The following is a 15,907-nucleotide window of genomic DNA, read 5'->3' on the forward strand; positions in this document are numbered from 1 at the left end:
CAACTCACAGGATGAGAAAAGCTGGAATTAGAACAGTCTTTCACATGGCATTTCAAAAAACTCAAAGATTATGGTTTTGCAAATAACCATATCAAAGAGATGAAGAGGCAAAGACAAAAAAACAAACAAAAACCAAACCAACCAGTGAGACACGCAGTTAGGGATGGGGTGTAGTTGAGTGGCAGAAATACGCTCAGCATGACAAAGGCTCTGCCTGGATTCCATCCCTAGTGTGTGCATATACATTCTGACTGGTTGCTCTCTGTGAGCATATAACAGCCATAAAACAGAACATCTGGCTCATCAGTCTACTAAGTATCTACTTCTTCAGTATAAGACTTCTAAATAAATGGGACTGATAATAATAGCCATATTAAACAGTAGAAATGTGATAATAAGGGGTCACAAATGCTGGGCTGGCTGACCTCTGCAAAAACTGTCCAAGAGAACACACTAAAGGCTCTGCTGACCTTGTCCAGCTGCTAGTTTTCATGCTCATCCTGTTGAGGCAGTATGCCAGGATCTGCCCATCACTTCGGACAACAGACAGGCAAGAATCTTCTGTTGCAAAGAGAGCTGAAGGCACAGAATCTGGCCACAGCCCTGTGGCAAGAATGGAGTGTCCCCAGGTTTCCCGAGCTTGCAGAGATGAAGTATGACTCTCCAGCAAAGCCTGCACAAGCTGCAGAATGTCAAACACAAGTCAAGAGCACTGACACAGTGATTATTATCAAAATCACCAACAGACAAATGCGTGAGATTCCAAGGCTCACACAACCACCAATAAACAATTCTTAGACACATTCTTTAATGAATAACATTAGTTAAATTTTTACCAACGTTTAAGGAAAGGAATATTTAAATTAAAACCAATTTCCAGAAAAGAACCTAGATAACAGATCTCTGGAACAAGAGAGCAGTCAACTCTATTAAAAGTTGCCATTCACAAAGTAATTCCCTCCACTTCAGGGTTACAACTTAGACGGTGGTATAATACATTCACAGTACCTTCCGGTTTGCCGCTGAGTGCTGAGAGCAGACATACACATCCCAGCATGCTTCAAAAAAGGCTTTGTCTAAACTCAGACCTCGCTGTAGGTACTGAACAATGAGTATGGCAGCCTGACAGAGAGTAGAAAGTGATGATGTCGGAGAACCTAGAAAAATAAAACATTGCCATATGTGACCAACGGTGTTCTAAATCTTTGATAAAAACTGATAAATATGTCCTTACTCTTCTGTACACTGACTCCTAACCATGTATTTGCTTTGTATCTGGGTCTTCCAAGAGCTCAACCGACGTGTAATAACATCCCTATCTCCCCCATCTGTCTCCCTCTCATTCTCTGACCTCCAGCAGTGTACCAGAACTTTTGACAGCTGTCACTGTATCTTTAATCTCAAGCTGACACACACCACACGAAGAGCAATAGGCCTTCTGTGAAATCCCAACTGTCAGTTAAGTAATTCTGACATTTTCAGCCACTGGGCCTCATCTGTGACAGGGAAGCAAGCATGCAGAACAGACAGACTGAACTGTACCCAGCACAAAGCAATTACTCAGTAAATAGCAAAAACTACTTCACCTACTGCTACTCATTCTTTTATTGTATGAAAAAAAATGACAAAATTAGAGCTGCTTCAACTCAAAGTTTCTACGTTATTTCCCCTTCATAAGGGACAATGGTGACCCAGGAGACCCTTGACCCAGGAGACCCAGGAGACCCTTGAATCATAAAGCAGAATTACTCAAGACATGGTCCCTGTTAAAGGGGTATGTACTCATTATTGCTTTAATTATATGTATACGTATCAATCTGCGCAACAAATATGGGTGTCCAAGGAGATAAGAAGAACATTGGATTCCCTTGAGTTCACTGACAGGGTGCTAGGAACTAAATAAATGCCAGCCTTTTGGAAAAGCAAGTGCCTGTAACCACAGAGCCATCTCTGTAGCTCCCTATTGAGCTTAAAAGATTGACAGCTACACTTCACTCAGAGGAGCAGAACTCCCACTTCTTGAGGTATTTGGAGATCACATTTTAAACATACTTTCTTGATCACTTTAATTTCAATGCACAGCAAATGTGAGAAATCCTGGATTACAGGCCCAATAGAGCCACAAGAATTGCTACAGCATTACAACTGCAAAGGCTCAGAAGTCAAGAAGCTCACCTCTAACAATGCTCTGGACCTCTGTGTGCAGAGCCAAGAGGATGTTACACACACTGTCCCCCACCAACCCAAGGCTGTGAAGCAGAACTTTCAAATCCAGGTTATCTGGGCTGCTTCCATCTCCTTCTCCTGAAATGTAGATTTCAAGTCCACGATTCCTCATAGCTCGGGAAATTTCTCCATGAACAGGATCCATGGAAAGAAAAAGCCTAATAAATAAGAAATAATAAAAAGGAAATTGAGAAGGAGAGGAAAATCAAATCCCAGTGTAACTAATGGTTTGGGCCTCTACCACCAAATGTGTCTCACCTGCAGGAAATCCATTGAAGAAGATAACACCATCTCATGGTGTTATGATACTATTACCCACACCTCTCTTTTTAACACACATCAACACCACTACATCAATTTCCTTATGCCTACTTTTATTTGTAAAGATTTATTTTTATCTCGACATGGGTACATATGTTATGTGTGGATGCTTACAGAGTCCTAAAGAGGGTGTCAGATCCCCTAAAGCTAGAGTTCTCATAGTTATTTAGGTGCTGAACGTGGGTGTTGGTAACCAAACTCCAGACCTCTGCAAGAGCTGCAACCCCTGAGCCCTTTCTCCACCAGCATATACTGGCTTTTTAAGGACCCGTGCTGAGAACTCAGAGTCTTGCTTTCGGAAACTCTCCCATTCTGGCCATCCTAACCGGCTGTTCTATCCATTCACAGAGAGCAGCAAAGAACAGTGAATTCGGGCCTTAGTGAGGCTTCTACTTCTGTGATAAAGCACCATGAGTTCATGTAAGCTTGCAGCTCCACATCCTAGTCTACTATCTAAAGAGGCAGCAGGCAGGAACTGAGGCAGAGGCCACAGAGGACTGCAGCTTATTGGCTTGATCAGCCTGCTTTCTTATAATATCCAGGATCACCTGACCAGGAGTAGCAACACCCAGTAAGCTGGGCCCTTCTGCACCAATCAGTCAAGAAAATGCACTACAAACTTGCCCACAGACAATCTAGTAGGAGCGGCTTTCTCAGCTAAGGCTGCCTCCTCTAAAATGACTCCACTCTGTATCTGGCTGACATAAACCTAGCCAGCCCGACTCTTGTTAACAGTCCATTTTTCTTCATCAATGTCGCTCCACATTCTCATGTTTGGTTCTGTTTCATCCCTTAGTTAGAAATAGAAAGAATGGATTCCTGGCTGGCTGTCCCAGACCTAACTTGCTCTTCTGGTAGTATGCCCTTCTTGGTAAGCAGCTCCTCATTTGTCCAGTCAATTCATGCAGACCATGGACGCCATCCTTGTTTCACAAGTCCCACCCGTGTGATCCTGTAACACAGGACACATTTTCTTTGCCCTGAGCTATCATATGACTGACTTTCTACATTTTACTGTTAACTCCAGAGAAGGACCTTCTGTATTCTGCTGTCATCCTCAAAGCCTAACAAGTATGTGGAAAACAAGAGGGCCTTAATATATATGTTTTAACTGAATCATCAGGTTGCCTTCTCAGAACACGGTGCACAGTTTACAAAGAGTTTCTATTAGATATATCTGCCTTTGTTACTGAAGCGACCAAATTTTTTATTAGAAAGTTGAGAGACAGAAGTACCTGAAACTGGGATGTGGTGTTACTGTGCAAGTGGCTCCATCTACCATTCCTCTCTCGTTAATGGTGAGGACACCACCAGGCTCGAGCAAAGCATTCAGACGATCCAGCACTGAGGGACTGCATAATGAGAATTCAAATGATATTTAGGCTGACATGCTGCCTTGACTCTATTACTCTTGCACAAGTTTGCACTTGCTTTTGGACCCACATCTCCCTTCCACAGATCACTCCACATAGCACTGTGATCTCCTCCAATGGTGTGGTAAGCACACAAGTGACTCAGTTTCCACATGGAGTCAATTCTGACTTAAAAGTCAACAAGCCTGCCTGCTCTGCTTGCTCCAGTATCCTTGAGGGCTGGGAGAAGGTTCTGATTAAGCCACAGCAAAAAACATTTTGCCCATGAGAAAAAAATACACTATCTAGTAGAAAGAAAACTGCTGCTGACAAATCTTAGGAACATGGAGATAGATTTTGAAACTGCTTACTCAAGGACAAGAATAATTAGATACTGACTGACTGTCTATGCTGTACTTTGTTCTGCTTTTGTATATAAGCAGGTTCTGAAATACAGTTGTGGCTGCACAGAGTAAGCTGGCAGTCCCAAAAACTATCCTGTGTTTGTTGTCTTTATCTCTTTCAATCTAACAGTTCTTAAACCTCACCCCCGCCCCCAGATACCTCCAGCTGATCTTATGGGAGCAGGCTCCAACACAAGGGCCAACTCCCTTTTCTCATTCCCATTCCTTAAGTCACACAGTTATATAAAAGAACCATTCATTGAACAAATAAAACATGGAAAAAGTACTGGATAGATTTCTCTCCTACCCCCCTGAAAATTATCAGATACACTGGAAAGAAACTGGATTTTGATTGAAAATAAATATGCAAACAAAGCTTCTCAGAGAAAGCACTACTTAAAAACAACTCCTACTATAGCAATTTCCTCCTTGCCCTTTTTCTCATTTAGGATAAAAAGTAATATGAATTATGGTTATATCAGATCCTCTATTTCAGACAATCAGTATTTAAAATGACCCTAACAAGTAATCTCTAATGTTAAAGGTCTAGTGCTCTTTAGAAAAGCAAACCAATTTTGTTAGCCTTCACTCAGTCATCTAGTATGTTCACCTATAACAGTCTAAGAATGGCGGAAGATGCACTGGTAGGGGAGAAAGCCAATAGCTTTCTCGACAGTTAGCAAACACATGCCAAGTTTCAGCTAGATCCACTCACGACTGGGCATAACTGGACATGACTGGGTTCTTACTTGCAGAAGTTAACGTTGTCCATCAAAAGCCAATCTCCAGACTTCAGGGCCTGAACTAACATGCTGTCAACCCATTCAAAGGTGCCATGACTCCGGCCACTGGCTGACTGCAGAAGCTTCACCCCGAAATTTCGGAACTCCTCGACAAGTTTGGTGAAGTCTGTAACGTTACAGTAATCATAATAAAGTTACAATAATAATAATAAAATACAGTAATCATAATAAAGTTACAGCCTCCTACCCAACACTTGTTTAAACAGAGATAGTAAAATTATGTTTAGGACAGACAAAAACTTTCAATAACTTTCCAAATAGCTACATACTCAGGGCTGACTTTGGTGAATAATTTTAGTGTTTCAATTTAAAAAATGTCTAAAGGAAGGTCTCCCATCCACTGCATTATAGTTCTACATTATAGAGCTGTAAGTTGACAAAAGTATAATTAATGCTACTAGATTTTTTTACAGTGATGAGATTATCCATCTATCCATTCATCTATAGATATAGCTCGCAAATACTTTATAGTCTAATACTAACAGTCCTTATCTAGAATTTTTCAAATGGTCACTTGAAAGGGCAGCAGCCCTTTAAAAATATGACACGACATTTACAAACATTCCTATAAAAAGACACAAGATGCCAAGTGTATGACAAGTACATCATACCTGCTTTGGAGTAGGAATTGATTTTATTATTGAGTCGCTGCATAAGCAGCAATACTGCTTCCAGTTTGTTGACAATCTCTATGGTTACACCTTTACCATCTTCACCAAGACATTTGGGTTTATATGTGAGAAGGAAATGGCTCCAGGCTCGCAATACTACTTCTGTGTCATCAGCACTGGTCAGAAGACTGTCCCTTAGCAGTACCCTGAGAGTGCGCTCTACCTTCTCAAGTAGCAGCCTCCAAGGTCGGATAATATCAACCTGCAATTTCCAGAGCACATGAAAAGCCATTGACCAAAGCAAAAGGATACTGTTATATATAGTCACCACTAACAGAAAAATCCCATAACAGGCCACAAGTTTGTTGTGCTATGCCTGACAAATATATAAAAGTACACCAGATACCTGCTCAAATCCTCCCAGAAGCTCAGTTGTATCCATTGCACTATTCATTGCCATGATCTTTAAGGTGTGGCCAGTAAGGTGTGCCAGAAGCTGGACCAGGCTGGTCTTGCCCACAGAGGATGGTCCCACAAGGATGACCATCCAGCTCATCTGCACACATTTCATGATGGGTTCCAGAGACTGGAATGACTGGTGTAGGAGCGACAGAGGCCGGCGGGATGGATGAGGAACATAGCTGCTGCGAGAAAGGACTGAGTAGCCGATCTGGAGGAAACATGGCAGTGGTACGTAGTAAGCTAGAGGCAGCTATGGAAAACTGTCAAAGGGGAAAGAGCTATCCCGTCTCTTTACCTGAACATCATACGGAGTGATGTGAAACAGTCTAGTCCCCATGTATGGCTTGGAATCAGAAGCAAACACATCCTTAAACACAGTGATGACCTAAAGGAAGATAAGGAAACGAGAATATAAATCATTATAAGTTCTTACCAGATGCTAAAAATGGATCCTCTCAGAGAAGAAGCACAGCGACAAGCCACCATACTTAGACAATACCAGCAAATGCTTTCCTTTCGAGTTTTCTCGTGTAAACATCACGGGATAAGGCTGGGTATTGTAGCACATCCCTATAGTCTACAGTGGTATATTACTTGTATTTTAATAAATAAATCTTGCCAGAAGATCAGAGGCAAAGCTAAAGCCACTAGAAGTCAGGCAATGGTGACAGACACCTTTAATCATAGGACTTGGGAGACAGTGAGATAGACCGAGGCCAGCGTGGACTTACAAAAAGGGGGAAAATAAACAAACAGAAAAAAAATCAGTGCTAACCTGAAGATTATGAGGAAAAATGTATTAGAGCACTGCATTAGAGAATAGTTATTATTTCCACTTCATAAATTATCATTATCATAAATTATTCATCTAATCAATAATATGGACTCCCTGAAACACTGCCTTCACAAAGTTTCTATCAACTACAGGTATACTGATTTCTTTTTAAAGCCTAAGGAGTCGGTGAGAGATGGGTAGGAGAACTAAAATACTAATAAACACAAAAAAGGAAGAATGTCATCTTTAGAAGGAATCAGTTCTTACGAAGAAAGATAAATGAAGTACGCAACTCACTTTCTCTTTGTCCTCCCTGGTTCTCATTCTTTCACCATAAACTAGAAACACGTGCTGGCTAGGATCATAGCAGCCAGGAGATTGGTCAACCAGCATCAACTGACACCAGCGGAAAAGGTCTCGGAGGTTGAATTCCCAGGGTCCTCCTTTTTGCCCCCATTTCTTCTCAACAGTCACTTCATGATCAATCTAGAAATAAAACATTCTTATTGACAATCATATCCTACCAGACACTGCACTATGTAACACTATATTACGCATACATATGGGATTTAAATGGAAATTAATAGGTTTGATTCAAATGGATTCTCCTAACCTAAACTTCCAAATGACTGTAAGCATCACTGCTGTGCCCCACACTGTACAGAGGCTGTGGCCATCAGAAGGGTAGCACACAACCCCAATACAAACTTGCAGAATGCTCTCATTTTCTTCCATTAGACTGGTAGAGGTTTGCTCTAAGGGAATGCTGATTTCAAAGAGAAAAGATTAATACAAGTTGGTACTTACATGGTTATTGAAAGCTACCATTTTCTTAACAATATTTTTGTCAATGGCTGGGAACAAAGTACTGGCAATGAACTCCATGTCAACTACCGTAAGGGGATCCACAAAGACCTAAAAAACCCAAACACGACACAGTATCAATGCTTTTGTCTAGAAAATGACTAGACTACCATTCTGTGGTAGTTCTACTTAATACTAAAGAGAAATAATTGAACTTTAGAAATTTCTTACAGTGAAGAACTATAGAGTTTCAAAATATAGACAACAGGCTTGGCTTTTAAATTTTACCTAGTAAAATAGAGAAGAGACTCATGCAGTTCACTTTCAGACTGCATTTGTTGTCAACAATTTCCTACCAGCAATCTTAAATAGTTTCAGACTCAGACAGTCAGTATGAACATGATTGCTATAAAATTTACTCAACAGTTCTGCTTTGATAGTTTTCATAATAAAAATTCTTTCATGCTGGGAATCAAACTAGGGTCCTCTTCAAGAGCAACCAATGCTCTTAACTCTTCAGCACACTAAACATTATAAAGGGATCCTCAGAAATTTCTTAATCATCAATGAACAGGATATTAGAGCTAACATCTAGAGGTACTTCCAAATTCTAAGTTAATCAAACTCTGAACAATATCAACTAAAATAAGCATGCATATAAACATGCCTTTGCAAAAATGAATAAAGATGTAACACTTGATTTTGCTAATGATAGATGTAGGGATACTGTGAAAGTTTTTTTTTGGAGATAGGGTCTCACTGTGTAGTCCTGGAACTCACTAAGTACACTAGGATGGCCTTGAACTCAAAGAGATTCACCTGCCTCTGCTCCCTGAGAGCTGGGATTAAAGGCGTGAAACACCATGCCCAGCTCAGGTCAGTTCTCTGTTCACAAATTTTAATCCTGAAATACATGACTTTCATTACAAACCTGTAAAAGATCATCACCTGAAATCACTAATGACCAGTCTCTACAGCAGAGAGTATTAACAAAGCCCTACAAGGGCAGTGACCTCACTGTCTTCTAGATGGTAAGCAATCAGTCTCCAGGTCACAGCACAACAGGGTAAGGCAGGGAAGGAGGGCCATTCAGCAAGTCCTTGATTACAGACACAGTGGATATGCTAGTATCAACTAGTTTCTAAGGCAGCAAGGAATCTTACCTGAGTGAATCTGTTAAGGAAAGACTTAGGCAAGCCCTTCCTCCCGCCTCCTTGTCTAAAGGGATTCTGACAACCAAAAATCCTGGTCTTTTCATGTTGAACTTGAAAACTCATGCCTAGCTCTGGTACATAGATTTCTCCTCGATGATCAAAACAAGCATTGAGTCCTTCGAGCACGGACTGAGAAGCCAAGTTAAGCTATTTGGGAGAGAAAGCACAAATATTTGTTTCATTATTTCATAGTATAACTAAAACAAAAGACAAGGAAATAATTAGTAAAGTAAAATAGATTTTCTTGATTGAAATCAGAGAAACTCATTTTATTTCTCATATATTTAAGAGATTTAGGTTAGGCATAAAAATTATATAAAAATTTAAATTTATATAATTTTAGAAATATGCATGAATATAAACCCTGTATGTGGCCTTAAGTTTTTTAGATTTATCTATTTTACTTTATGTGCATTAGCGCTTTACTAGCATGTATGTATGTACACCATATGTGTTCCTAGTGCATGCTGAAGGCAGAAGCTCTGAGGCCCCTTGGAATTGGAGTTATTAGTGGCTGGGAACCACTAATGTGAATGCTGGAAACTGGACTTCTCCGAAAGAGCAACAAGTGCTCGCAACCACCAAACCATCCATCCTACACCTTGTAGTTCTTAAGTAAGAAAAGGAAATAAAAAGACTAAACTTGAAATAAACTTTTAATCTTGGAACACATTTAATTATGTGGATTATAATGAACTTTCACTGGTCTCTGTAATAACATGCTAACTCAACAACATCTTCAAATGGGTTTCAAAGTTGTGATATAACAACACATAAAGTGGGTCTGTCTACAGAGGTTTTAACTTTAACCAATTTTTTGTTTTGCAATTGAGGACATAACGAATGAACTAAATACAGGCCTTCAGATTCTGCATCAGAGCTCACAGATATGAGACACAAATGGTTTTTAGATAACATTGAAAAAGAGAGTGGAAAAATGCAAACCAATAAAAAGCAATCACCTGAATTCTTCCTACTAGGACCTCATCATGTCTTATAAGCAGGGTGAAGTCTGTACATGCCCAAATAGAAAATTACTCTCAGTGGGTATCCAAGCCCAGACAGTCCTTCAATCCCTGGATGCAAGCTTGAATACAGCCAGTGTGGCCTTTAGCTTAAATCTAAGCTCTCTCTTTTGCGAATAAATATTCTGACCTGCCCCACTCTATAACCATGGGTACCTATCTCTCCTTGGTATCTGCTCCAAGCAGCAGAGAGCAAATCAGCTAACTGATTCTCATAGAACACTCCCCTTGTCATCTAGGACCAGAGGAGAGGTCCGCGTCCAGTGAAACTGCCATCCCATCCAGCTGCCTTCTGAATTAACATTGAAGAACCCCCAAAAGATTCAGCACTTAGCACTCTTAATTGTGTGTGTGTGTGTGTGTATGTGTATGAGTGCTGGGCTTTTAAATTTTTTTTATTTATTTTTAATTTATGAACATTAGAGTTTTGCCTGCAAGTGTGTCTGTGTGAGGGTGTCCATTCCCCTGGAACTGGAGTTACAGGTGGGAATTGAACCCAGGTCATTTGGAGGAGCAGTTAGTGCTCCTGAGCTTGGAGTCATCTCTTCAGTCCTTAAATATATATATTTAACATTGATTATTTACTGTTTTTATGTCATTGTGTATATATATCTCCAGCTACCCTGGAGCATTTATTAAAACCTAAAGTGGTTGATAAAATTTGCAAAGTACTTCTGAAATCAATGTGAGAACAGCAAGTCTGCCAGAGATGTGAATAAAGAGAGACATGGCTTTTCTCTGGTGAAAACTCAATATGAAGAAGATCTTGGTGAAAGAATGCCAGTGAAGCAAGGAAGACAACATGAATTATCCTTCTGCACGTGCACTCTGCCATGAGACATTTCTGACTAGCAATGACATTAAAGGACTCTTTACTAGTCTTATCTGTCCTTGTCATAAGCCCCTCCACTAAAATACCTTGTTCTGCACTTTCTGATTGCTTTTTAGCCATTTGTGGTCCCATCTTGGTCCTGATACTCACTTCATCCAACACAACCCAATGGCCAGCTTTCAAAGCTGCCAGCAAGGGTCCATCACACCAGGCAAACTCTCCACCTTTGCCACCCTCAACAGGTAGATCCGCTCCAAACAGATCAGTTATGTCCTGGAACAAAAGGCCACACCATTACCAAATAAAAAACAAAATTTATAAAAACAAATCTACTGGAACCTGGAACCCTAAATCTGAGATGATAAATGCTTGGGTGGACCTCATACAATATTCCTGACCCTCCTTTTTCCCTTTTCCTGTAGTGTCCCAACTATACCAGACATCATCTACCAGGAGCCCAAGCATGCCCCAAGAATCTTCTGATCAAAATGCACTAAGTACCACTCTCCTTGAACAGATGCTCAGGTCATTAGTTCTTGGAGATCAACTGGTGAGCTTTAGCACAAACATTATTAGCAAGAGCAGTAACAATGCCAGGGTCTTGTTCCCAGGTCCCGATTAATTTTTCATCTTTGTCCACATTTTCATAAGATAATTTCCAAAAAGTTACTTTACCTCTAGGATTTTTGAGAAAGGAAAAAAATTAAATTGGTACATTACATACAGTAATGAGCAGTTCTTTGTCAAAACAAAATTGGAATTAAAACATCTAAACAAGAGAAGAATGCAGAAGACTTAGTTTGGAGGCTTCTGGAAGATTTATCACCGCATGACATAGCTGTGGTACTGAGAGTCATGATTTTCTCATCAGGAATCTATGTAAGTAGACAATCCTACCTCTCTTTATCTCATGCATTTTAGGCTGCCTATGCTTACCGTCTGCTCTGACAAGTTGATTCGAACCAGGCTATTTCCTGAAGCCTTTGCTAATGCAGCCACCAAACTTGTCTTGCCAACACCAGGTGAACCCTCCAGGAGAATGGGTTTGTTCAGTTTAGCAGCTCTTAAGAGCCTTTGTGCATTCATAGCTGTGGTGCCTGCACTGAGTGCATAGTCAGCAATACTGTGCCCATTCAGGACAGGTCCTTAAGTAAAGAAAAGTAAAGTGAGACACAAGCTAACGGCAATCAAACCCTATACATCTCTCCACCCAATGTTACCTACCCATCAGGTAGGCTACTATCGGTGAGTACTACTGGAACAAACTGTTTATCCCCTCTTTCAGGATTCTCCCAGCTTTGGATCTATAAATGCCTTACAGAATTTTGAAGCCCGTAAAATACTTTTCTTAACTGTGCCTAGTACAACCATACACATCACAAACACCACAAATACAGATCTAGCTGCTGACATTTTCATAACCTACACTTTGAATACTATGCATCCTTAGTACAAGCCATCACTTTGAGGAGGTATTTCGATAACTGTCACTGTGTCTCTGTACATTTTGTGTGCTCAATAATTATTCCTCACAGAGGAAAGGACTAAATAACAGATGACCCTGACATGAAAGCAACAGTAATAAATGTTAAGAGTGCTGTAGGAGGTGTGTAATCACGTCAGAGATCCTGGGTTCAATCCTAGTACAAAACTAATAAACAATTATTTGGCAGAGGCAATTTAATGAGGGAGAAGCAGGAGAGAAGTGCAATCTACTGTCTCTTACACTCCACTTCACTACCACTCATCTCCCCAAGCCATCAACAGACATTTTCTACGCCTCTGCACAACTGCCAGCCATGTAGCAGATGTCAGTAGAGGAAGACCGGGGAAAACCACCAGCTCTTAAGGACTCACAAACCTATTTTTATAAAACAGAATAGAATTATAGTCAGAATGCACTGTAAGACAAGGCCATGCAGTTTGCTAGTTTTAGTGGGGTGTAGAACTTCGCCACAGGGAAAATAATCCTGAGTAACACACACAAAACACTCTTACCTCTTGGAATAAAGAATGGGTGAATGCCCCAAAGGTCATCTACACCAGTGAATTCTTTGAGTTTGAGTCTATCATAAATCTTCAACTCATCTTTCTGACATTCTGTCAGTCGAACTACCTTGGAAAGTTTCTTTATTAGGAATTTCAGACATTCTTCTCGAGCCAAGAGGGCCGTACCGAACCCAGAGGAAGTTACCCCTATAAGAGAGTATCAGAGCATAAGGTAGCAGCTCCATCAAGCCCACTGTGATCAGCGAGAGAATAGACCTTTTCTGATGAAAAGAACCTCAGCAGAACTGCAGACTAAATAGAAGGTCCAATGTAAAGCAACCCTGAGGAAAAAGGAAGAATGCAAACCCAACATTCCCCCCAATTTATGCACCGTCAATAAAGCAGCTTTTTCGGTGATGGAACTGATGTCACCCAATCAAAAACTGATCTAGGGACAATATACAGCACTATTCGTCATCCGAGTCCTCAATTTACTTACTGTATGGGTGTGTGTCTGTGCAGGGGAATGCACACATGTACCAAAGCATATGAATAGAGGTCAGAGGACAGCTTGTGAGAGTCAGTTCTTTCCTACCACAATGTGGGTTTGAGGGATTAAACCCAGGTCATTTACTCTTGGTGACAAACACCTTTATACACTGAGCTTTCTCACTGGCTGACTACTTAATTCAGGACCTAGCCTACCTTTGAAAAGTGCCAACCTTTTCAAAGAATATGAGGAAAGAAAGGGGCTATTCTAAGTGTTGAAAATATCCAATTAAAGTGATTATAAAAATAGATGATCTGGTTTTGCTTCCTTTCCCCACTCTCCTATCTGGACAAGCCTGCTGTCCCAAGAGAAAAACATACCAGAACCTATTCCGTCTATATACACGAGGCATGCGGCGTGGACAAAAGACATCACAGTAGAGATGGTCTCTAGCCTTTTCACAGCAGCTTCCTCCGCCATGGAGTTCATGAAGTTAACCCAAGACAGGACATCTCTGATACTGACCACACACTTCCGTCCAAACTCCTGGTGGGTCAGCCAGTCAAGGAAATCCATCATCACCTCGGCTATGTCAGCCCCTTAGAATGAAGCAAAAATAACCATTTTCTAGGAAACATCCCAGAACAGTGGGGAGGCAATGTCTATGCTTCTTAGCTGACATGAAAACCTTTGTGAACTCAGACCTGTCGGCATTCTTTCTACCATAACAGGTAATGCCAGTTTCTCAGTAGCATTAGTTCAGTTCTTTCATTTATCTGTGTGGTTCTCTAATCAAGGAATTAATCTAGCTGACAAATGGAGTGAGGTTTCACAGCAGTTTGTCTCATGATTCAAAGTGAATGGCTGTTCTTATAAAAATTATTATAAAATAATTGAAAATAGCCAGGCGGTAGTAGAGCATGCTTTTAATCCCAGAACTCAGGAGGCAGGTGAATCTCTGTGTGTTCAAGGTCAGCCTGGTCTACAGAATGAGTTCTAGAACAGGTTCCAAAGCTAGGAAGTGTTAGGAGGCAGAGGCAGAGGCAGGTGGATGTCAGTGAGTTTGAAGCCAGCCTGATATACAAAGCGAGTTCCAGGACAGCCAGGACTGTTACACAGAGATACCTGTCTTGAAATACAAAAGAGAGAGAGAGAGAGAGAGAGAGAGAGAGAGAGAGAGAGAGAGAGAGAGAGAGAGAGAGAGAGAGAGAGAAACATCAATAAGAAAAAGTTTAATGTTTTAAGACTTGCTGCCAACTCCAATGTACTTGTATGTGAGTTTTTAAATATTATTCTCATTTCTTTTCGCTTGAAGGTTTTTATAGTAAGATGAAAATTTGAAAGCAGAAGAGTAAAAGATTCATTTATTAATAATTAAATAAAAACTCATCACAAAAGTAATGATTAAAAGGGCTACAGATATGGTGCTTGCCACCCAAACCTAGGGACCTATGTTCAGATCCCTGACGCCCATGGGCAGGCACTGTGTCTTCCTTATAGTCTCAGTCTCAGAAGATAAAGGAGATTCCGAGAGCAAGCTGACAAGAATAACCATACTGGTGTAGTCTGGAGTTGACTGAAAGACTCTGCCTCAAGGACAAAGGCTGAACAATGGAAGGCAGTTTCTAACTTCAGTCTGTCTCCACATGTGTCCACATACATGTAAAATATGCATACATACATATACAAACTACAAAAATAGAGAAAAAATAAAGTCTTTCAGAAGAGGCAAATGCTGTATTTCCTACAGATCTATTGTGTTCCTATTTTTGTCTCTTTCATTTTTATAACACACTGACTATACATACAAGTAATGCTCCATAAAGAGTTATTACTCCCCAAACACGCCCTTCCACCCCATCACCAGCACTATATGCACACTCACCTTTATGACCTAGTCTGCCCAGAGACAATCCTGGACGAAGATTGTGATTTATTATTTGAATTAAGTCTTCACGCTTTGTGCTCTGAGGGCACCATATTTCTGTAAACCGATTTCTTAAGGCAGGAGACAGCTGTAAGGAACACAATGGCTAATGAAAATTAAAAACTTTGGAAGCTAAAGAATTAGTCCTTTGAAAAGAACGTTAGCAGTGACTCCACCGTGCATCTCACCTTTCACAAATAAAAAATTGTTTTGCTCTTGCAGTCAGCTTCTACTACGATCTACATTTTCAAACTCAGAACCGCTCATGACAGAAGTTTGCAGTGTTACTCATCTGCCATCAACTTTTCAGTAACTATCATCTATCTGGTGTATTACGTAGGGATCAAGAACAATGTCTGTACCAAGGAGCAGCTCACCTACGTTGTTTCTCACATTCACACTGGCCTAGATAACCAATGTCTTTAGTACTTGCTCTACTAAGAGCTTACCAGTATCTATTAGAGATACAAAAGCAAAAGATAGCTTTCCCTTAGGTAAAAGATAGCCACTTTGTGTTATATAAAGGTAAGCATATCTGGCAGGCAAGTTAACATAAACAATTCTTTTGCTGCTGTTGTTTTGTGGGGTGGGAAGGTTTAATGCAAAATATTACAATTCTTTATTTTCCAAAATTAAGCCAGTTGTTTCTATAAGATTACCATGATTTGCACA

General features: G+C 40.5%; 1 protein-coding gene across 2 annotated transcripts in view; it reads right to left on the minus strand.

Moving 5' to 3' along the window:
• The window catches only part of Mdn1 (midasin AAA ATPase 1), a 122,787-nt gene that overhangs the window by 56,120 nt on the left and 50,760 nt on the right, over positions 1-15,907 (minus strand). For both annotated transcript variants that reach the window (XM_057790246.1, XM_057790247.1), the window contains 16 exons: positions 15,194-15,323; positions 13,689-13,907; positions 12,828-13,025; positions 11,766-11,974; positions 10,980-11,102; positions 8,922-9,119; positions 7,762-7,869; positions 7,252-7,440; positions 6,475-6,564; positions 6,124-6,387; positions 5,718-5,979; positions 5,053-5,212; positions 3,783-3,899; positions 2,176-2,384; positions 1,009-1,157; positions 471-682 (listed from right to left, as the gene is read on the minus strand). In XM_057790246.1, the coding sequence (XP_057646229.1) occupies positions 471-682; positions 1,009-1,157; positions 2,176-2,384; positions 3,783-3,899; positions 5,053-5,212; positions 5,718-5,979; positions 6,124-6,387; positions 6,475-6,564; positions 7,252-7,440; positions 7,762-7,869; positions 8,922-9,119; positions 10,980-11,102; positions 11,766-11,974; positions 12,828-13,025; positions 13,689-13,907; positions 15,194-15,323 (2,837 nt within the window). The remainder of the gene's footprint in view (positions 1-470; positions 683-1,008; positions 1,158-2,175; positions 2,385-3,782; positions 3,900-5,052; positions 5,213-5,717; positions 5,980-6,123; positions 6,388-6,474; positions 6,565-7,251; positions 7,441-7,761; positions 7,870-8,921; positions 9,120-10,979; positions 11,103-11,765; positions 11,975-12,827; positions 13,026-13,688; positions 13,908-15,193; positions 15,324-15,907) is intronic.

Source organism: Chionomys nivalis, chromosome 16 (genome assembly GCF_950005125.1).
Source record: "Chionomys nivalis chromosome 16, mChiNiv1.1, whole genome shotgun sequence".
Classification (NCBI taxonomy): Eukaryota; Metazoa; Chordata; class Mammalia; order Rodentia; family Cricetidae; genus Chionomys; species Chionomys nivalis.